General features: G+C 31.8%; 2 protein-coding genes and 1 long non-coding RNA gene across 3 annotated transcripts in view; 2 read left to right on the plus strand and 1 right to left on the minus strand.

Moving 5' to 3' along the window:
• The first annotated feature begins 2,778 nt into the window (after positions 1-2,778).
• Positions 2,779-24,472, plus strand: part of LOC139427292 (uncharacterized) — a 297,439-nt gene continuing 275,745 nt past the window's right edge. Inside the window, exon 1 of the long non-coding RNA XR_011638412.1 lies at positions 2,779-2,865. This is a non-coding gene — a long non-coding RNA (uncharacterized lncRNA). The remainder of the gene's footprint in view (positions 2,866-24,472) is intronic.
• LOC107455891 (uncharacterized) lies at positions 7,353-14,749 on the minus strand. The gene is made up of 2 exons (XM_043039706.2): positions 13,882-14,749; positions 7,353-7,865 (listed from the first exon to the last, which is right to left on the minus strand). Exons 1-2 carry the CDS (start codon positions 14,631-14,633, stop codon positions 7,442-7,444), a joined length of 1,176 nt encoding a protein of 391 aa, XP_042895640.1. The 5' UTR covers positions 14,634-14,749; the 3' UTR covers positions 7,353-7,441.
• The window catches only part of LOC107455895 (transmembrane 9 superfamily protein member 4), a gene marked incomplete in the record, with an annotated part of 43,937 nt that continues 42,372 nt past the window's right edge, over positions 22,908-24,472 (plus strand). The window contains 1 exon segment of the mRNA XM_043039713.2: positions 22,908-23,064.

Genomic DNA, 24,472 nt, shown 5'->3' on the forward strand with positions numbered 1-24,472 from the left:
ATAAATAACTCGTTAAAAATGAAAAGATTTCTGTTTGTAACCGGGAATACAAGTGATGCCATTTTAACCAATTAATACATGGGCACATAAAGTGATCTATGCATGAAAAACAGTTAGTATATGAAAAGGTGGATATTTTCTTCTGTTATCTACAGCTTTAGATTAAGAAAGCAATGTGCATTGATATCAGACACGGATATAAGTATTTACATTATTAATTCATGGATTCCAATTGTTCCATTCACTGCGAAATTTTTTGTGAGCTAGAGTATTCAATATTTCAAATTTTTTAAATAATGTTTGTTTCTGAAAACTCTTTGAAAACTTCATCACTAGGTCATTGGAACCAAGCAGCATTTTATATAAATGTTTGTTGCTGTTGTCGTCGGCCATTAAAGCAGAAGGGGTGCTATTGTTCTTGTTTTCCAGTGGACCAAGAATTCTATGGCCAAGAATTTAACTTCCGCCACACCGTTTCATAGGGCAAACCTATTCATACATCATTCATTTACCCACAGATCGTAATCTTGACCTGAACCAGAAAATTATCAATCTCCAATTCAGTAATTCATTTTTTTAAGAAAAAATTCGTAATCACCTGATATTTTTATGTTTTGAATCAAATGCTAGTAAAACATTTAAAAAAAAAAAAAGGATAAATCATCTTTGTTAAAAAAGCTGGGTTGCTACAACCTGGAAAAAGACAAACAAGTGGTAGCAAAGTTCCCTAAAAACAATTAAGAAATTTTAAAACTAGCTTCCACTTAAAGACGCATCATAAAAACATTACTTTCGTCATCATCATTCACATTTATCTAGGTGACTGAGGCTGTTTACTGCCCTTTTTCCATCCGTCTTGTAAATAGTGACATTGAGGTGACTCTTTCTAGTGACTGCAATACAAATTGAAATGAAAAGGTAGGTAGGTACTTTATTTGAGTAGTACTAGTTGCACAATGAGCTATTGGCGACGGTCTGGGAAACATCCTTGAGAATAATCCAAAGACATGCCATCGCAATTCTGATCCCTTGCAGAAGGGATGGCTCCCCTACTGTGGTAGCCCGACGACCTGCGAGCGAAGTCGAGCACTTTACTGTAGAACAGTTTAACGAGGATCGATACCGCGTATCATCGGTCCCTACACAAGCTTCCTAAAGTGGTCACCCACCCGCTTACTGACCGTAGGCAGTGATGCTTAACTTCGGTGACTTTACGATCAGTCCACGTCTGAACTGGAGTGAAAAGAATTATAAATTTTGTATTCTGGATGAAAATGCATCGTTACAAAAGTGAGCAGCCGTTGGCCTGTTCTCAGAGTCTTATTTAATGTTTTCAAAAGTAAAAATTTAGCTAAATCTTGCGGCATCACAATTTAAGGATTTTCCGAAGAATTTATAATCAAGCTTTGTAATATGATGATCTAAATAATCAATGTTGAGATTTCAGACAATCCATCTTGTTCTTGTTATTTTTCGGAGAATTTTATGCTAACATCTTTTGAGCTACTCTTTGAGAGAAGGGAAGATGTTGACATAATCCTTCCAATTGAACGCTCGATTTATAACCAGACCTATATATTTTGCGTTTTTTACAATGGAGGTACTTTTGTTGAAGAGAACAAATTGATTTTTTGGGAGGATAGTTTTTCTTTTATGCTGAATAGTTAGCAGTTTCGAATTTTGTCCGTTAACTTTAAATTACTAGTCCAGATACCAAGTTTTAATTTCATTTAGATGTTTTTGGGCAGTGCAATGGAGGGATTTTTGGACTTAACTTCGATTTCAGTGTTACAGTCAACCCCGCTTAAAGGAATACCATCTGTTCAAGACAAATCCATGCAATTAAGCGGGTTATTCGATTAAAAGGGGAGTGCAATATATACTATTCTTAAATTCTGAATTTTTGCGAAATTTTACTTTTTAATGGTATTTAATGCATAGTATAGCGTTTTGATTACATAAAATCAATTTCATGATCAATAAACAATTATAATTAAAACTGTCTGCGTTAGTATCATAAAATACAAATGTCATTTAAAGATGCATAAAAATAAATTAATGTTAGCGAAAAGTAAAATGTATGTACTAAAACGTTATTTGATCCCTTCCGAAAAAGTTTATAATTGTACTCGTTTTAATTCGTCATTTTTTTTGTCGTCTGCCTGTTTAGGCAGAGGGTGTGTGATTGCTCTTGTTCTTCAGTGGCGCCATCTATGGCCAAGAATTCGACTTCTGTCACACCATTCACTCAACCACAAACCCATTTATAGGGCTGGTCACATTCACACACACAAAGGGTAAGGGACATAGTACACACAGAGAGAATGAAACATCCATGCCTTGCCCGGGATTCGAACCCAGAACCTTTCTGATGCAAGGACAGCTCCCTGCCCCCTCCACACGCCGGTCGGCAATTCATCATATCAAAATTAGATATTCCCTTTCAGCTTCTACTAAGGCATTCATGACTTGCGTATTCCTTTCAAATATAATCAGAATTTTTATTTTTGCTTATTTATTGTTTTCTTATTCTCGAAACTTGAGAGATTCCAAATTAATTCCCTATTTTACAATAGCATGGGAGTTTTTGAAACTTATTGTTTCCAATATTCGTTGTTCCTCCCCCCGCCCCTTCGATTAATTCAAATCATTCATTGATTGATTGTGCTTAAGAGAAATACGCATTGTACACTAGTGTGTTAGATTTTTGAAACTTTTTTTTTTTCAAAATTCATAGCGCACCAGGAGGGGACCACAAGTCTTGACCACAAAGCAATCTGTTTTTTTTTTTTTTTTTTTTTTTTTTTTTTTTTTTTTTTTTTTTTTTTTTTTTTTTTTTTTTTTTTTTTTTTTTTTTTTTTTTNTGTTGACATTATCCTTCCAATTGAACGCTCGATTTATAACCAGACCTATATATTTTGCGTTTTTTACAATGGAGGTACTTTTGTTGAAGAGAACAAATTGATTTTTTGGGAGGATAGTTTTTCTTTTATGCTGAATAGTTAGCAGTTTCGAATTTTGTCCGTTAACTTTAAATTACTAGTCCAGATACCAAGTTTTAATTTCATTTAGATGTTTTTGGGCAGTGCAATGGAGGGATTTTTGGACTTAACTTCGATTTCAGTGTTACAGTCAACCCCGCTTAAAGGAATACCATCTGTTCAAGCCAAATCCATGCAATTAAGCGGGTTATTCGATTAAAAGGGGAGTGCAATATATACTATTCTTAAATTCTGAATTTTTGCGAAATTTTACTTTTTAATGGTATTTAATGCATAGTATAGCGTTTTGATTAAATAAAATCAATTTCATGATCAATAAACAATTATAATTGAAACTGTCTGCGTTAGTATCATAAAATACAAATGTCATTTAAAGATACATAAAAATAAATTAATGTTAGCGAAAAGTAAAATGTATGTACTAAAACATTATTTGATCCCTTCCGAAAAAGTTTATAATTGTACCCGTTTTAATTCGTCATATTTTTTTTTTGTCGTATGCCTGTTTAGGCAGAAGGGGTGCGATTGCTCTTGTTCTTCAGTGGCGCCATCTATGGCCAAGAATTCGACTTCTGCCACACCATTTACTCAACCACAAACCCGTTTATAGGGCGGGTCACATTCACACACACAAAGGGTAAAGGACATAGTACACACAGAGAGAAAGAAGCATCCATGCCTAGCCCGGGATTCGAACCCAGAACCTTTCTGATGCAAGGACAGTTCCCTGTCCCCTATACACGCCGGTCGGCAATTCGTCATATCAAAATTAGATATTCCCTTTCAGCTTCTACTAAGGCATTCATGACTTGCGTATTCCTTTCTAATATAATCAGAATTTCTATTTTTGCTTATTTATTATTTTCTTATTCTCGAAACTTGAGAGATTCCAAATTAATTCCCTATTTTACAATAGCTTGGGAGTTTTTGAAACTTATTGTTTCCAAGATTCGTTGTCCCCCCTCCCCCTTCGATTAATTCAAAACATTCCTTTTCGCGCACAACTTGCAACCATTATTCACTGGATTGAGCAATGATTATTCTGCTTAAGAGAAATACGCATTGTACACTAGTGTGTTAGATTTTTGAAACTTTTTTTTTCAAAGTTCATAGCGCACCAGGAGGGGACCACAAGTCTTGACCACAAAGCAATCTGTATTTTTTTTTTTTTTTTTTTTTTTTTNCGTTCTAAATGATATGTGAGTGAAGTAACTCAAAGAGGGGTAAAACCCCATTCGTTTACTTCAATGTATAATAAGCAGCAAGATTTTTAATTTTTCAACTTTATCCCTAACACCTCTTTAGACCAAGCAATGAACAGGCAATCCCTATTGAAGTAATCACCTATTGCATCTTAATTGATGAAACGGAAAATCCATTTTAATTGGCGAAATATTTCTCAAAAATGATTTTTTTTTTCTTTTTTTCATTTCAGTATCTCTATTTTATGTAATTTGGAGGGGACAAAAAACAACTAAGATTCTTTTATACGGGGAAGTTTAACATTGGCTTCATATAAATTGAGTTGGTTCCATTAAATTTTATTCGTATAAGCGGGTTATTTGATTATACGATATGCGATTAAGTGGGGGCGACTACCTCATTCTCGTTAGTTGAAATAAGGTTGATTTTTTTATACCTCATAAATACCTCTTTTGTTACAAATGTAAGAAAAACAACCTCGTATACCTTAAAAATCACCTTATCAGTCTGGTTGATTTGAAGTGAATTTTAAACAACCTCAAAACAAGCTGAAGTGTTTGTAAAACAACCTCGTGCACCTTAATTACAACCTTTACGAGGAATAATTTTTATTGCAGTTTTCTTAACAACCTTAAATATACCTCAAAACAACCTCGATACCGCAAAAATACCTCAAATCAACCTTAAATATACCTTAAATTTTCGTAGGGGAAGCGCTTTATCCTTTGAGCCACCATGGCTCAGCGGAGAGTAAGCGGATTTTCTTACGCTTGCATTAGAAGGGGTTTTAATTTTCTTATTAGTAAGCTGTTAGTGTTTGAAATAATAGTATTAAACAGCTCCAATCACGACATTTATAGCATTTTCCCTCCAAATTATGAAGAAGTTCGATTTGAATGAGATAAAAATATCAAACGTTCGTTAATCACTATAAGTATAATTGGAATTTTTTTAAAAATGATTTGAATAAGGAAATAAAAATCTCGAATCAAGTTTCCAAAACGTAAGCTATGGATGGTGTTTTCAGTAGAACTGTAAACAATAACAATCTCGAGCTGTATGCCTGCTCTATTTCCGGTTAGAAAGTTTGCAGCTGCTTACTACATGTTATTCTGCGAGGCGATATTTTCAAACGGATAATTTTGTTTTCAATAAAATAAATAAATTAGATATTTTCTGAGCTCAAATTTGCCGTATTTCATAAGATATTAATGTTATTATGTAATTCTGGTGAGTTTGAAGTGAAAATTTGTTTTAGTTATTCAGAGATATATTGTTAAAAAAGGTGACATGGTTGCTAGATTTTGAATAACTCGCTTTTTTGGCAGTCTTGATTTGGCATCTTTCCATAAGTTTATTACTGTTTGTTCTTGTTGCAAGCTGTGCACTATCTTACGTTAGTGTTAACGCTTTAAGCATTGTAAACACAAGTATTGTTAGCATTGTAAACACAAGTAATAAGTAATCAAATACATTGTTTACAAGAATCTCAAAACACAATGATGCCAAATGGCTTTAAAATACAACGGAAACAGTAACCCGGAAATTTAGGCGGTACCGAGCTTGCAGCGTTCCCTAGTGTAGAAGACACCATCCATTGTATGTAAGCTCCAAAGCGTAAGCTTTCGCCTTTGGGGGGGAAAAGCCAATATTCCCCCATTATCGAAGGTATTTTTATTCTTTAGTTGGTGAAACGGCTTTACTGACAGGCTGATGAGGTTCTCGTACTGCTCTAGTTATTTATAGATCAACTTGACTAGATCTTTCACTAATTTTTCCTGTGGGCCAATTATCACTTCATATTTTTTTTCTCGCTCTCTCTTTTTTATTTTTTTAAAATTCATTTGAATTAGTTGAGCTTTTCAAAACGCGCGATTTCGTGCCTGTATGACTATTCATTAATAGTATAAAATACTTTAGGCTTTTCTATATAGTTTCATCTCATTGGATTTGTTATTATTTTCAATACCCTTGAGTTATTTTATGATACAAGACTCAATAATTTTCAGAGGACGGTTTTTTAAAAAAAGTATAAACCAAAAGACTTTTCACTATTTTAACATTTATCAAATGCCGTAAGAAATCTTATTCAATTGTAATTTACCTCTTTATCATTTGACATAAAAGTTATTGAAATAAAATGCTCGAACATCTCAAATTTGTTAAATATGATGAATATAGGGACCATACATTAATAATTTTTACTTCATTAAAAAAATTTTTTTAGCTGCAATGCTTATTCAATTTTGTTATTTCAGAATTATAGAATAAATTTTTCAAATTTTTTATTAAAGAAATACTGAACAAAATTACTAATACTAATCTTGTAAATGTTTTTGTTGAGTGTATATTTATAAATTTTTATTTAAATTTTAACTAATTTCAATTTTGAAATTAAATTAATTTTTTATGCAATTGAATAAAATCATTATTAATTTAAAAAATAATGATGAACTCGGTATTGAATATATAAAATGTTTTATGGTGGCTAATAATTGAATAATCATGAATTGAGTTCTTTGTCAGAAACTTATTATTTTCAAATGATTATACAAAATTTTTGTAAGTGTTTTTCTACTTTGATAATTTTATGCATTCATATAATAAACTTTCAACATGGAGAGGGAAAAATATATGTTTTTTTTTTGGAAAAAAATTTTCAAAATTATTTTTTAAGTGCTTGAAACGTACTTATTTTTTGTTGAAACTTTGGTTGCCTTTCCCTGTTGAAGGTTTTACTGTTAATATTCTCGAACTAAAAATCGAATATTATTATTAATAATAATTCATCGAATTCTTTGCACATTTTTTGCAAACCATCGCAATTTCAGGTTCTTAAGTTTGATATGGCGCTATTATTTTACTTATGGAGTCATATTTAATAAGCATTAAAGTGTGCAATACTACTCCGTTCGTGTGCAAAGAAACGCTTCTATCTACAATTTAAACAGAAGCGAGACTCTGTATTATAAAACTTGCAAATAAAATCTTCTCCTTATAAAATTTTATTTCCTACAAAATGTAATAACTAACATATCTTCTACGATAGGAAAATTTCATTGTTTGTATAGCAAAAAAGTAGTGTGGAGTTTTAATAATTTCCGAAGAAAAATTGGGAAAGTTTATCTTTGTTGAGTCGAAACTATGTGCAATTAACAATTACAATTTATTTATTATAGCGAAATCTATTTATCGAAATTACACAGCTTTTTCAGCTCTGTACTGGTAGAAAGCTTTCAATGTTCCAAGAGAATATAATCTTTCAGAATCTTCGGAACATCAAGCTGGTCAACACCACACGGAAGTTGAAGGCATGTCGCCAGTTGCCGACGAGCGGAACACCTTGAAAGATGGGCCAGAGATCTTGGTCCTCTGGGTGAGATGACGTTTTCCAGCACATGGTTTGCATACCAATCCCATGCTGCATTTACAACATTTAGATCATGCTCGAACTCGATTGCTATGACACTCTTTTTTAACTCCTCCTGACACAGGAATGGTTCTGTTATACTATTCCACAATAACTTCAGTGCGTAGGGTCCTGTAGTTGGTTCAGAGTGTTTGGAATTTGCATGAAGAAACAAACGTAGAATTTGCAGTGAGCGGAATGTTGTAGAGTCGTATCTATAGTCCCATTTCAATGTTATTGACACAGGCCAACTGTAACAGGAAAAAAATATAATTTAAAATTACTAAAATATAAGTGTAGGTGTAATATAATGATAAGGCACAGTTGTTCAAAATCGACATTTTCGCATCAAACAGTCCATTAGCATAATTTCTAGATAAATACTTTTCAAATTTAACGAATTTCCACCTGATAACAGCACTGTAGCAGTCAGGCACAAGCCTAAGCAGCTAGGCACAAGCCTCACCTTGTCTGGTGAATGAGGTAAAAGCGTCAGTTTTTTATCTTCTCACCAGCATTATCAACAGGAGAGGAGGTTTTTGGAAGATGGTACGCTGTGTTCCATGCTGGCTGTCGTTGCATGGTGTTTCATTCTTAATTTAATATTAATTTAACCTTAATCTGAATAAGCATGTTTTAAATATAACTTTATCACTTATTGCTTATTTTTATTCAATATGAAATTATGTCATTAATTTAAATATACATACAACTTTCTCCACACCTTAACAATGGTGAATCGGACAAGCACAATTTGAAAGTGTGGCTTATCATTATTTTCCAGCTTTTTAAGTGCAAAGAATATTATTAATAAGCATAATTAATGAATATAAAAAATATTATTAATGAGTATAATAGATATAATTAATGAGGAGAATGTATTTAATAGCAAAATACTTTATAGTAGTTATTTATTAATTCTGGTTTGCTGTAAAGTATTTAAATTTAAAATCGCCGTTGATCAGCCGACCCAAATTTGAGTTTACGTCTACCAATGTTCAACTCCGTAACCCTGTAATTTTGAACCCAATCCAGAAGATTAGGGAACTCCTGGATCAGTACCTCCAGATGTATTGATTTGCTTTGTTAACTTGGATGACTTTGTGATTTCAACAGAATTTAGCGGGCACCAGCCACCATTTAATACACGGGGAGTCATCGGTCTGTTGGATTTGAGCTCCCGTTCACACGAACACGAGTTCAACGCCTGCCCGGCCTGCTGTGTAAAATATTTCTTGCGCAATTCAACTTTAATCTTAAAATTTCTGAACAAAAACAAGATAAATTTCTTTCGCCTTTTTTTTAAGAAAAAAAAATTAAAAATATTAACGCTACGTCTTATTTTATAAGTTTTAGCAATTACTAGTGACAATTACCGCTTTAGGTTCCATTTTCAAAGTTATAACTCGTTATTATCATTATTATCTAGTAATTTTTTTTTTAGTTCTGTGTCTGTTACTTTGTTTATGTCAGAACGTGGTCAAAATTTTAAATCGCGATGAAAAGAGATGGGGGCCGTTCAGATAGTGTGTAAGCATCCAAGGGTTGAAGGGTTTTATTATTTGCTTCTTTTTCCTGGCAAAGTTGGAGGATTGGTATAAGTAACGTTTATGTTAAACTTGTAAATCCCCTTATATATTCAATTTTCTTTTCAAAAGCAAAATAAAAAATTCAACAAAAAATTTAAAATTATCCTGATATGCTCAAAAAAGACTCCTTAGTCTCTTTTTCACAAGTGATGCAATCTTCACGAATTTTAAAATAATTTTTTCTCAAATTAATGAAAATTTCAAAAAGAAAAAAGGCTTTCTCGAGGTTTTATTTATTTTACTATTATACAACTACAACTGCAGTTGGTTTTAATTGCAATTTTATTGCACTGCAGCCGGCCGGCCTGTGTAGGGGGCAGAAAGTTTGCAGCTGCTTACTACATGTTATTCTGCGAGGCGATATTTTCAAACGGATAATTTTGTTTTCAATAAAAGAAATAAATTAGATATTTTCTGAGCTCAAATTTGCCGTATTTCATAAGATATTAATGTTATTATGTAATTCTGGTGAGTTTGAAGTGAAAATTTGTTTTAGTTATTCAGAGATATATTNAATATAATGATAAGGCACAGTTGTTCAAAATCGACATTTTCGCATCAAACAGTCCAATAGTATAATTTCTAGATAAATACTTTTCAAATTTAACGATTTTCCACCTAATAACAGCACTGTAGCAGTCAGGCACAATCCTAACCTTGTCCGGTGAATGAGGTAAATGAGGTATGCCCGTTAAATGGTATGTCCGGTGAATGAGGTATGCCCGTTAAATTTAAGTATTAAAAAAGCACGAAAACACGCAATGGATGGTGTTTTCAGTAGAAATGTAAACAATAATCTCGAGCTGTATGTCTGCTCTAGTTCAGCTTAGAAAGTTTGCAGCTGCTTACTGCATGTTATTCCGCTAGGCGATATTTTCAAGCGGATAATTTTGTTTTCAATAAAAGAAAGAAATTAGATGATTTCTGAGCTCAAATCTGCCGTATTTCATAAGATATTAATGTTATTTTGTAATTCTGGTGAGTTTGAAGTGAAAATTAGTTTTAGTTATTTAGAGATATATTGTTAAAAAAGGTGACATGGTTGCTAGATTCGCTTTTTTGGCAGTCTTGATTGGGCATCTTTCCATAAGTTTATTACTGTTTGTTCGTGTTGTAAGCTGTGTACCATCTTAAGTTAGTGTTAGCAAATTGTTCGAAGAGCAAGATTAATTTTAGCAATAAGTATTCAAATACCACGTTTGCCAGAATCTTAACACAATGATCACGTTGGGAGCAAATGACTTTAAAATACACCGGAAACAGTAACCCGGAAGTATAAGTGGCATACAGCTTGCAGCGCACCCTAGTGTCGAAAACAAAAGTTATCATTGGATTACCCCTCCTCTTCATTTGAAAGGTACCCATGAGAAAAATACTCAGAAACGTCGCGTAATGTCTTAACTCAATTTTATAGAGTGAAGATGAGATCATTATTTTGCTAAAGAGATAGAGTTGTCGAGAGAATAATTTTACGAGAAATGAAAGAACAAAGTATTTTAAAGCTAGCATCTTGAATTGCAGATGATACTAATTTTTCATAAAATTATTTTTAAAATCTTTGAATAATTTTTGTATAGTTACATTTCTTTACTTTTTTCTGATTTATCCCTTTTCATAAGAGAATAAGAGGTGAATAAGAAAGCTTTTCTCCCTAAAAATCACGTGAGCCTCCGAAAAATTCCGTCTCCCACTAAAGGAAGAATTAATCAACTATGTCGCTCAAAACCAAGGTAAATCGGTTTTCAATTTGAGACCCTTTATCGTCTTTGGCGTCATAAAGATTTGGCGAGTAATGATCTTTGTGAGCAGGTGTCCTTTTTCAATAGAGAACCTCCACCTACTCCACCAGTCATTCAGGTAGGGGAGAAACTTTTTGGCGAGATCTATAAGACACCGCTGAGTCAAATGATACATTTTGATACAAATACACCGCTGCACCGTGGAACAAAAATCCTTTTTCGCGGTCAAACATTAAAAAAATGAAGATATAAGAGAAAAAAAATCTCTATATGGCTTTTTGTAGTAAAATGTCCATGGAATATGACGGTGTATTTTTTTTTTTTTTTTTTTTTTTTTTTTTTTTTTTTTTTTTTTTTTTTTTTTTTTTTNAATGGAAATAGCAATTAAACGGAAACAAAGTCGAAATAAAAAGAATTAAATTTTTCAGTTAAATTCTTATTAATATGATAAATCCTTATAGTAAATAAAAATATTAAAACTATGCATGATTTATACATAAATGTATTTCTAAGATATATATGAATTCATTATTTTATATAAATACTATTAAAACCAGAGCCATTTCCCTATTCTGCCCTGTACAATGAAATTGTAACTTTAGGGTTCTCTATAAAAAAAGCCTTACGCTGCCGAGGTAAAAAAAAAAAAACAATTGTACATTTGTTTGGTATATATACTCAAGAACTAAAAAAAAATTAGCTGCGGATATTTGCGAATTTGGCTGATATATCAATTTTTATAGTTCGTGTCATTTTTAAAATAATGATAAAATTAATGAAAAAATTCTAAAAATAAACTTGAGATTATTATTTTTGTTATTACATTTTCAAAATTTTTTATATCTAGCAAAATAGATTCATTATTTTTTTCAAATTCGATAATCGAATTTGTAATTAACAATCTTAAATATTTTGATTCAATTTATTTAGTTTAAATTTGTTTTGATAAATATTTGTGTTTTTACATCCATTACTTTATTTATTAAAATTATTAACCCCAAATTTGTTATCAAAGATCTCAAAAACTACTAGTAAATAATTTTTATTCATTTATTTGCAATTTTTTCAATAATCATCCGCCATTTTGTTTTTTTGAAATTTTGACTTCATATTTGAAATCAGCGTCCCAAAAAACCTATCGGTGAACAATTTTTAGAACATTGAAGTTAATTTTCTAATTTTGGCCGCACTTTTCTGATTTTGTCCCACTGTCCGCTGATACAAATCTTTTTAGTAATTTATTCAGTTTATTATTATTGGAATAAAATATACTGATACATTTTGAAATGTGCCATTTCTTTTTTTTTTCATTGCGGAATTATTTATCTAAATGATTTCATATTAATAACCAAATTAACAAAATAAATTAATTATTGGTTGACTGCAAACCTATAACAGGCTTCAAAAATTATTTCTAGTCTCAAAAAAAATTCCACTGTGCGCTGACACAAATCTTTTTAGTAATTTATTCAGTTTATTGTTATTGGAATAAAATATAATGATACATTTTGAAATTTGCCATTTCTTTTTTTTTCTTCTTTTTTTTTCATTGCGGAATTATTTATTTAAATGATTTCATATTAATAACCAAATTAACAAAATAAATTAATTATTGGTTGACTGCAAACCTATTACAGGCTTCAAAAATTATTTCTAGTCTAAAAAAAAATCTCCTAACCCCTGCAAACTTCCCACAGAACACAAGGGCACCACGAAACGGTAGACGGAAAAAATGGTTGTATTATGCTATTTTTTTTTAAATTTTATTTCATTTATTTATTCTTCTTTGATTATTTTTTAAAGCGGGAAGATACTATTTAAATTTTTCAATAATGTTTTGCTTTTTTTTTGTAATTTTTTTAAGTGAAAAATGTGTTATTCATTATTTTAAATTATATTTTGTGAGGAAGTTGCTAATGTGAGGCTTAAAGTAGCCAATCGGGGAAGTTGGGAAGATTTATGTGTTGGATGTTTATTCGTGATTGGAGGTGAAAGCATTGGTCCATTTTAATTAGAGTCGCGGTATTTCTTTTCTTATGAGCTGGGTGTATTTAATTTCTTAAAAAAAAAAACATGCACGGAACAGCAAAAAGCGCTTCAATCCAAACTTCTCATTTCAAATATTTTCTCCTACAGAATTTTCTTTGTTTTCCCTACACAGGTACCTTTTTTTCCGGGGAACTTTCTCTCCGTACCTTTTTTTCCGGGACCTTTTTTTCCAGGTACCTTTTTTTCCGGTACCTTTTTTTCCTAGAATCCCACGAAACACCTTTATGGGGAATTGCGACCCACTGCTTTCAATAAACATCTGCGCCTCTATTTAAGACTGCCGCTTTGTTAATCAAACTTAAATATTGTTATTTTTTGTCAATTAAATGCATTTATTAGTAAATTTACTATTATTATTATTTGTGATTATTTATTTTTAAATAAAGTTCTCTTTAAAATTATTTGTCCGTTTTTTTTTCTCCACACCCTGTAAGCAAGTATATATTTAAAGTCAGTCAAACCGGAAGATTATTTAATTCCAGTACAATTAATAATAAAATTTATTTCACTTGAATAGTGATAATTAGTAGAAATTATGCTGATAACTTGTAAAACAAGTTTTAGAAAAAAAATACGTTTCATTGTTTTCCTTATTTTAATTACAATATTTTAAATACTCTAATAAAGGAAAAACAAGTATATCTGGTGAATCAAGACATTTTGCGGAAAATCTAAAACAATTAAGCCGATATTCGGTGATTACGTGGACAACTGTAAATTAAGCAGTTTTCTACATTTTGGGGCAATTTGTAGTTGATATAAAGAAAAAGTAAATGTTGCTAAAAATTATCTATAGAAAATTTCGCAATTCTATACTCTCAACAATTTGAGATGAAGAATAATAGTTTAGCAAACAGAGAATAAATAAATAGAAAAATAATAATACTTACCCGCTCAATAATGACAGCAAACATTTACCACTCTCTATTGATATGCACTCTGCCTTTCCAAATTTGATTAATGGAATAAAAGCTTCAACGTTTTTATGAACAAAACAAGTAAATAAATTGTAGTAGTATCCGCCGTTTAATTTTTTCCATAATACCAATATATCTATTTTACGTTCGTTTGCTGCTCTGAATATATCTTCTAACAATAAAACATCATCGATAATCGGAAACGCTCTAAAATAATATACATCTGTGCTAAACAATCTCAAAAGTTCGAGAAATACACTCTGGTGAACACGAAATGTAGATGAAAGCCTTAAAAGTTCTTTAATTTTCATATCAGCAGGAAGGATATTATAAAGATGGTGAGCCTTTTCGTAGATTTCAATGGCTTTTAAATAAAACTTCAGACCAAACGATAAATACCGACTGCATTGGTTTTCTTCGTGGAATTCAGTTAGAAGGCGACCACACCAAACCAATCTCTTGTAAGGTGACATATCGCGAAAAATCTTTTTCAACTTTTCAATTGATAAAATATCTTCATCACATGTTGGTACCATTATAGTTTCTATTTGAAAAGAATCTCTCGTAAGATCATGCAATTCCCGAAAATCAGCATCTCTAGATAAAAAAGTGTCCATTTTTTCAAGCCCGCAACGGCAAATCAGTCCATTTAAAGCATTTTCTTTTAGATGGAACGCTTTAAAAACAAGCGAGAAATCGCGATAGTCCACGTTTGTGGTAGCCATTGTGTAAATAAATTTCCAAAGGAAAAGAAATTTTAAACACGCTTCGAAACTTCGATTTAGAACTACTTTTACAACTGATAAAAATTTTTACTTCTTGAAAGAAACCACCAGGTGACAGAAAACCCGTATTTCAAGTTTTAAGAAAGTCGTTTTTTATTATTATTAGAACTACATGAATGGAAATATCACTTTAGTGTGACATTGACAGTGTGTTTGATTCTTGGAAGGAATCTATTGCCTTCAAGATATGAAATGAATGGTCAGCTCCCCCCTCTTCAAATTACTAGTAAATCACTGTTAGCCTTTAACTGCCCCAAGATTCCATCCCTCATTTTACCTCCTGGGGTTAATTACAGCTTTAGCCCTCCCTCTGTCATTCTTGCTAGGTTAGATGAATGAACTATCACTCACATTTCTCACCTTTTAAATAAAAGTTTTGGTTATTTGAAAAGTGATGGCTACTTTATCAGTATAAATCATACGAAATTACAAGCTAACTTCAAGGAATGTATTTACAGTAATTTTTAAAAAATAAACGTAAGTAATTATATGAAGAGTAAAGGGGTATATCAAAATAAAAAGTTTATTAAAAAATAAAATAAGATTATTAAGAGATTCTTATTTAAAATCTGCTTTTTCTTTTCCTTTGTGCAAATTCATTTATTAATTTATTCATTAATTTTAAATATTATTGGGAAAAGTGATGTTTTTTTTCTTTTTTCTCAACTCAAATGTCTTTAATATAAAATATTTAAAAAAGAGTAATAAAATACATGTTGCTTTTGCTCTTGATATGTCTCCAAAGAGAGTATTTGATTATTTCGTGAGTTTATATCTTAATATTCGTGAATATACATTTTAATGTTCTGCAAAAATATTTTTTGTTCCTCGTTAAACTTTAATATTTTAAAGTTTTATACGATGATTGGTTATATAAAGTTAGAACATAAATTTAACTCTTTTTATTTCTCAGTTTTTTTTCTTTTAAACTTAATCTCAATCAATTTGTATTCTGACACGAAATTAGTTTATTCACGATTCTCAGAAGAAAAAAAAATTTTAAAATACTTTTCTTCTTCATATTGCAGTCAATAAATATTTTAAGAGACTTAGATTCTTTATAATATATATTTTATAGCAATTAAAAATTAAGTAGTTATTTGTATATAAAGCAGTGATGCTTTTAAAGTCTTGTCTATACGAAGCAAACTCATAAGTGAATAGTTGTGTTCAACTACAAAACAAAGTATCTGAGTTTCAGCCGTTTATGCACAACCACAAAAAGTGGTCTATATAAAATTTAAAAAAAATTGGAAAGAAAAGTAGATATTTCTTTCTGTTACACAGCGGTTGGTTTAAAAAAATACTTTGAGCCTTGACTTCAGGTGAAAGTTTAATACTTATATTACTACTATATTATAATAGACAAGAACTCTGAAAAATCAATTCTAATAATGAAATACATGTGTACCACTTTCTTTTTGTTTAAAAAAAAAGGAAAAAAAAAACAGGGGTGTCTCTNAAAGTATATTTTTCAAAGTTTTCCTTAGAGAGAATGATCTGTATCTGAAGTTAAGTTGCTCTCGTGATAAGTGCAAATTAAAATCAACAAAGTCATAAGTGAATAGTTGTGTTCAACTACAAGACAAAGTATCTGAGTTTTAGCCGTTTATGCACAACCACAAAAAGTGGTCTATAAAAAATTGGAAAAAAAAGTAGATGTTTCTTTCTGTTACACAGCGGTTGGTTAAAAAAAATACTTTGAGCCTTGACTTCAGATGAAAGTTTAATACTTATATTACTACTATATTATGGTAGACAAGAACTCTGAAAAATCAATTCTAATAATGAAATACATGTGTACCACTTTCTTTTTGTTTAAAAAAAAAAAGGAAAAAAAACAGGGGTGTCTCTATAAGTGGTATTTTCATAACAAATGTAAACAAAAACAAACCTTGAGCTACTGACTTCGAATTAGACAGTTTACAGCTGCTTATTACAGCTTATTGCAAGAAGTGATATTTTTAAAACTGATCATTTTGTTTTCACTGAAAGAAATAATTAATATTCGCGATCGCAACACTCGAATACGCCTTCTGGGGGACACCGGTTTCCCTTTTCTTAATATTTTTCCTATTTACTTAATAAAAATATTTTCTAAAATTTCCGTGATACTTTTCTTTAGAACTATGTTTAATGTAGTTTTCAGTTCCATATAGTTTTTCAAGTTAAAGGATTTTAATCTATTTGAAAATCAAGAGAGAAACTAACGTACTTCCTTTCTCTATGACTTTCCACACGCTAATGGGGAAAGCATGTGAAGTGTTGCCATAGGAAAAGAGTTCTGCTCTACGCCACCTGCAGCCCATTTTGATCGCCAATAATTTCTGAGCTCAAATCTGCTACATTTCATGATACATTAATGATAATGAGTAATTCTGGAGGGTTTGAAGTGAAAATTTGTTTTAGTTATTTATGGATATATAGTTTTAAAAAAGATATGGTAGCTATTGGCAATCAAAATGGGCTGAAGGTGGCGTAGAACACAATTCTCTACATGTGACAACACTTCACAGGCCTTCAGCATTAGCGTGTGAAGAGTCATAGGCGAAGGAAGTACGTTAGTTTCTGTCTTGATTTTCAAACAGATCAAAAAATTTTACGATAGGAAACTGTATGGAGCTGAAAACTACATTGAGCATAGCTCAAAAAAAAAAAAAAAAAAAAAAAAAAAAAAAAAAAAAAAAAAAAAAAAAAAAANAACAAAAAAAAAAAAAAAAAAACGACGTGGAAACTTTAAAAAACTTTTTGACAATTAATTGCGAAAAATATTAAGAAAGGGAAAAACATCATAATACATTCCTATACAATTGAGAAGAGGAGGGTCCCGGAGTGGACTGGTCGTTAAGGCACGGCTCCCAGAAGATCACCGAAGTCAAGAATCACTGGCTGTGGTCAGTGTGCGGGTGGGTGACCACTTGGATCAGTCTGCGTAGGGACCGAGGGTGTGCGGTATTGGTCCTCGGTGAACTGTGCTACCGTAAAGTGTTCGACTTCGCTTGCAGGTCGTCGAGCTACAAAAGCGGAGGTGCCATCCCTTCTGTAGAGGATCGGTCGTCGGGCTACCGAAGCGAGGGTGCCATCCCCTCTGCAGAGGATCAAAATTGCGACGGCATGTCTTCGGATCATCCTCAGGGATGTTTCCCAGACTGTCGCCAATAGCCCATTGTGCAGCTCTAGTGCGACGTAAATGAACAACAACAACTTCTGCAGAGGATCAAAATTGTGATTTCATCTCCTCGGATCATCCGAAGGGACGCTTCCCAGACCGTCGCCAATAGCCCATTGTGCAGCTCTAGTGTGACGTAAATGAACTACAACTGAGAAGAGGAAGAGAGGGAAGGCGGGTCATGACGTAGAACTTGTCTCCTCCCCAGGTGGCGCACTCGAGCGTTGTGATCGCGACTATATAGACAGAACTAGCTTTTTTTGGTAGTTCTGATTCCGCTTCTTTTGACTCGCTCAAGGGCGCCGGCAGAATAATATAAAAGGGGGTGCAACCCTCTAACAAACTACCTTCCTCCCCAAATTTTTTTTAAAAATATTCTGTTATTACATTTTGTTTTGTTATTACATGTACTTTCATCTGTTAATTTTTTTCAAGATACACTTCTTCATTGTTAACAAGATATTTTTAAAAAAGTACGAATTTATGTGGTACGAAATGTGGAGGAATAGTGAAAATTCTTAGGAATCCCTCGAATACATCGATTTAGTTATTGAGGTCACACCGTTTTATCTAGCTGTAGCGGAGGCAATCAAAATTGGCCTAACTCTTGGCCTCAGCTACTACTTGCACTATTGAGCGCACTTTTAGTACAATGCGACACACCAAAATATGGAATCGGTCTACAATGCCTCACGAGAGATTAAGTAGTTATGCTCAGTGTGCATAAGAAAAGAATCAAAGATAACTCAGAATTCATTGAACAAAAGCAGATTTGGACAGCTAACAAGACGATTACAAATCTTGCTTGATTAAACATTTTTTTAATTGTTTCGTATTAATAATTACTTAATTATTTTTTTCGAATAAAAATATTTTTAATAAATTTTTTTTTATACTCTATAATTGTTTATAAATAAAGCCGGGAGGGTGCAAGTACACCCCCTTGCACCCCGCTGCCGGCGCCCTTGGACTCGCTTATTACTATTTGCTCTTGTTTCAAACAGTGCACAATGCATTCGTTAGTGTTAGTGTTTAGTTAGAGTATAGACACGAAGTTTATTTTTCAAATTATCATTTCAATTGAAATTTCGAAAATAGTAAAAAGTTTACAAGGTAATAAGTGTTTAATAACGATTTGTATTCTAATAATATCTGTAAGTTTTTATTTACTCCCAAACCACTTGCTTACTATTTTTTCACCATTTATGCTTATTATTATATCGCTGCATGTGCTGTCATCACTACTAACACGGCGCTGTCACGTTGAGCCAAATGGTAACAAAGTACATTGGATTGAGAAATTCGGAAATGTGTGCAGAAAAGAGCCTGCAGCTCTCCTTAGTGTACAAAGCACCATCCGTACTTCTTACCGCAGTACAGTATCCTAAAAAGAGCCATCCTTTTGAGGGTCATCCTCACTGCGAACGGCTTACCTACTTTTGTTTGCCATTAAGAAAAATAGCGAGATCACCGAAGTTAAGCATCACTGGCTGCGGTCAGTGTGCGTGTGGGTGACCACTTGGATCAGTCTGCGCAGTGATCGAGGGTGTGCGGTATTGGTCCAAGTTAAACTGTTCTACCGTAAAGTGCTTGACTTCGCGTGCAGGTCGTCGGGCTACCGAAGCGGGGGAGCCATCCCCTCTGCTGAGGATCAAAATTGTGATGGCATGTCTACGGATCATCCTCTGGGATGTTTCCCAGACCGTCGCCAATTGCCTATTGTGCAGCTCTAGTGCGACGTAAATGAGCAAATCAAATCAAATCAAATCAAGAAAATTAGAGAGTCTTATTAATGAGTTTTTCGCAGAAATTTTTTTTCACTAGTCAGCTTTTCATTACCCGAATGGCATTGGCGTGTGATCGCATATGCTAATCGAATCCAATGATAATGCTCCAATAACCGAACTTCGCTGAAATCAGGTGCAGATTAAAGGCTATTTGCAATCGTAAATCTTGAAAACGCCCTATAGCTGGGAGGATATTTTCAGGCTTTTATTTATTAAGTTTTCATTTAGTTCTATCAGAATCATTGGCAGAGTAGGACGCCATTTTAGGCAGCAAATAAAAAGTGAAATCTCCCCAAGGAAAAGACAAAAGAACTTGAAAAAACGACCCAGAATATTGGTAAATCTTTCTGAAACAGAACTCTCTCAACATTTGAAGAACATATTCCCATGAATTTTTACCTTTCTATTATTAACAAACTTGCAACCGATAACTTCCGATTTCGGGATAGCATACTGTTAAAGATGTGTGTATTACGGTAAAAGGCATTTTTTTGTCTTCAGTTAATTAAAAATTAAGTGAAGTCAACATTGCTTACTTCATTCCAATGAATAAATGTGATTTTAGAGCGTGCAGAACTGCAATAGTTATGGAATATTCTTCTTCTTTATATAATAATAGATATTTCTGTTCGTATATAATTTGGAAAACAACTTTTAAAGAATCATTCAAATTACTTAAAATAGTATCATTTGTGGTGATTATTATTAAATTTTAATTGTTTTCTTGGTAAGTATTTTTTAATTTTGAATGAATAATTTCAACTATTCAATTTAACCATTTTGTTTTAAAGTTACATATTAAAGTTCATATCGAGATCTTACAATTATAAAATTTTGTTTTGAGGTATGTCATCTAAAAGTAATGAAGAGATAATCTATGTATATATTATTTGAGAATGAAATTTTCAAACGAATGGAGCATTTCATTTGGAAATTTTCTGACTTACGAAGCAGGTAAGTGTTATGATTTTTAAAATTGAAAATTTACTAGTGAATAATTTTTTTTTTCTAATTTGATGATAGTTCTCTACCGAATGGCTTTATACGTCTCATAAAGAACTTTAAGACTAAAAACAATAAATATGAAAGTTTTTTATTTCAATATGAGGAAGCTTTAGAATCGTTTTTTTTATCGTAAGCATTCTTTATTTCTTTATTTTACATCTTTTAGTTTATAAATAATGATTTTTTTTTATCGAATTTTTTGACAAAAATTGTTGTGAAAAAACTTTTTTTGTGAAATTAAATGGTACAACATTATGCTTTTCTGATTACTTTTTGTACATTTTAATGTTAAAAAGTAATATGATTCAGAGCCGTATGGAATGTAAAGTTTTAATAGACCTTTCATATTAGATCATTAAATTTAGTAGAACGATTTCTCTGGCACGAGGTTTTAACTAATTAAGATTTTTTACAAATATTTTCCGATTTGTTTTGGATGTTCCTTCTCTAAGAAAAAAAAAGATTCCATTTTGTTTTCACTTGCATAAGAAAGAATATTAAAATTTCTCTTTTTTTAATTTAATAAGCCACAATAAAGAAGGGAAGTTGCCATGACACATTGCAGAAATATCCAGTGCAACTGATGATCGTGTTGTTCTGCTAGCAGTCATTCGTCTCAAATAACAACGCCCTCTACAGATTGTTACGTTCGCGAATTCTCACTGAATGTTGTATGTGCACATCTCATCACTGCATTGGCGATCGAAATGGGCTGCAGGTGGCGTAGAGCAGAACTCTTTTCCTATGGCAACACTTCACATGCTTTCCCCATTAGCGTGTGGAAAGTCATAGAGGAAGGAAGTACGTTAGTTTCTCTCTTGATTTTCATATAGATTGAAATCTTTTAACTTGNTTCTGACTTATGAAGCATTACCTGCTTAGTGTTATGATTTTTAAAATTAAAAATTTACTAGTGAAATTTTTTTTTCTTTCTAATTTGATGATTCGCGAACGCAACACTCGAATACGCCATCTGGGGAGAGACCGGTTTCATGCCTTTAGCCCTTCTCCCTTCCCTTCCCTCTCCTCCTCTTTTCAGTTATATAGGAATGTACTACGATATTTTCCCTTTTCTTAATATTTTTCCTTTTTACTTAATAAAAATATTTTTAAAAATTTCCGTGATACCTTTCTTTAGAACTATGTTTAATGTAGTTTTCAGTTCCATATAGTTTTCCAACTTAAAAGATTTTAATCTATATGAAAATCAAGAGAGAAACTAACGTACTTCCTTCCTCTATGACTTTCTACACGCTAATGGGGAAAGCATGTGAAGTGTTGCCATAGGAAAAGAGTTCTGCTCTACGCCACCTGCAGCCCATTTCGATTGCCAATAGTTCTCTACCGATTGGCTTTATACGTCTGATAAAGAACTTTAAGACTATAAAAACAATAAATATGAAAGTTTTTATTTCAATATGAGGAAGCTTTAGAATCGTTTTTTTTATCGTAAGCATTCTTTATTTTACGTCTTTTAGTTTATAAATAATGATTTTTTTTTTTATCGAATTTTTTGACAAAAATTGTTGTGAAAAAACTTTTTTTGTAAAATTAAATGGTACAACATTATGCTTTTCTGATTACTTTTTGTACATTTTAATGTTTAAAGTAATATTATTCAGAGCCGTATGGAATGTAGAGTTTTAATAGATCTTTCATATTAGATCATTAAATTTAGTAGAACGATTTCTCTGGCACGAGGTTTTAACTAATTAAGATTTTTTACAAATATTTTCCGATTTGTTTTGGATGTTCCTTCTCAAAAAAAAAAAAAAAAGATTCCATTTTGTTTTCACTTGCATAAGAAAGAATATTAAAATTTTTCTTTTTTTAATTTAATAAGCCACAATAAAGAAGGAAAGTTACCATGACACATTGAAGAAATATCCAGTGCAACTGATGATCGTGTTGTTCTGCTAGCAGTCATTCGTCTCAAATAACAACGCCCTCTATAGATTGTTACGTTCGCGAATTCTCACTGAATGTTGTATATGCACATCTCATCACTGCATAGAAAAATTAATAACTTGATTGGTGGGATTTTCGATGGAAAATATTTCCCCCCAATAATGATCTCATTCTCCCTCAGCGGTGGTGAGGAGAGCATAATTTGCAGTCAGTGAGAATGGTGCTTATCTCTGGATGGTCGACGGAGGTACGTAAACTGCATAAAGCAAGAACGGCTTCTCAGGTTACAATTACTTGGATTCGAATTTCAGTCATGTTAAATTCTGAACGAAACTAAAATTGTTGACCTCCTCATTGGTCAGTTAAAGTTGGAATGATGTCATACCTCTTAGTTTCAACCAATCCTGTATCAGAATATTCTCGTTCTCTATAAGTTAGTGCAATGTTTACAAATCTTAAAATGAGAATTTCATAAAAAATTTGATTTTTCATTCTAACTTAGGTAAAAAGAGTTTTTTTAAACAATCATTATATTTTGCGTTGTCATTAAACTATTGGGCTATTTCTACTAGAAGTCCTTTGGAACTTTAGTTAAGATTTTTGATGTATCTTCTTATTCAAAATCGCCGCATAATTATTCTCTTTATAACACATGCTTAATTTGTGTGATTTATTGCAGGTGTTTTTACTAATACTATGCTTTCCGTTTGCAGAAGATTTTATCTTTTCTCGTTTTGGTTCGTTTACATCGCATACTGAACAAAACGTTCCGTGAATAGTTTTTTCTCTCGTTCTTTAAGAGTTTGTGCGTAAATTTCGAAACGAAAACAGAAAAAAATAAATGTGAATTCTGAAACGGAAATCTTCTCAATAATTTGTGGTTTATTTGGGGATATTTCTGTATGATAGAAATTTTTATAGAAGATTTCATTTATTAGTTTTCTTTAATTTTTTCCATTTCGAGAAATTTGTAAAACTGAGTCATAAAATTTAGTGAAGAAATCATGACATTAGTATTTTGTGGCAGGATATTTTTTGAAAAATAAAAATATTTACTGTATTAAAATGTTCCATATGTTAAAATTTGATTCAATCTTTTGATTAATTTTTAAAATCTAAAATAGCGCCTGTCCGCCAACTTATAATCATTCTGAGGATGTTTTTCTCAATTGGTTGTGTGATGGCAATTTAATTACAATTGTTGCCATAAATATTTTGGGAAGATTCGTGATCTGTGGCAAAATAATCGCCAAGTCTTGGAAACTTCTGGGCAGTGGCCCGCTAGAAACTAAAAAATAACATTACAGAAAGGGATCAACTCGAAAGGTATAACTTGTAGCCACCCCCGGGCAAACATTTACATGTTTTTTTTTGGAAAAAAGTTGCAAGTTCAAAATCTATTTGGCACCTTGGTGATTGTAGCTGGCACGACAGATCACGATTCGGAAATATCCCCAATATTTTAACATTTTGCCAGTGTCTAATAATAACATTATATGATTATCATTCTAGTTATACATATGGATTAGTTTATATTTCTTAATGTGTAAGGGTGTCCAAAATCATTTCAAATTAAATTAAAAATTTTAAGATCCTCGAGAAAAATATAAATTTTGCTACCACTTTAAATATTGCTTTAAAATCCTAGAAAAATTTCGTTCAACAATCACGCTAATTTGTTTCAACAATCACACAGAATTCATGTTAACTATTTTGTTCTGTTACAATTAAAATTTCCAATGTCAAAATATATGCCAATACAACTACTAGACCTGTGTGCCATTGTGGTTATACCATACTTGCAAAAAAGTTAAACATGTGTTTATTTAATGTAGTTACATGTTTTTTTTTTTAAGAAATATAAATATTTACCTGTCTTATTAAATATATATATAAGCTGCAGTTGCTCA

This window comes from Parasteatoda tepidariorum, chromosome X2 (assembly GCF_043381705.1).
Source record: "Parasteatoda tepidariorum isolate YZ-2023 chromosome X2, CAS_Ptep_4.0, whole genome shotgun sequence".
In the NCBI taxonomy this organism is placed as follows: domain Eukaryota; kingdom Metazoa; phylum Arthropoda; class Arachnida; order Araneae; family Theridiidae; genus Parasteatoda; species Parasteatoda tepidariorum.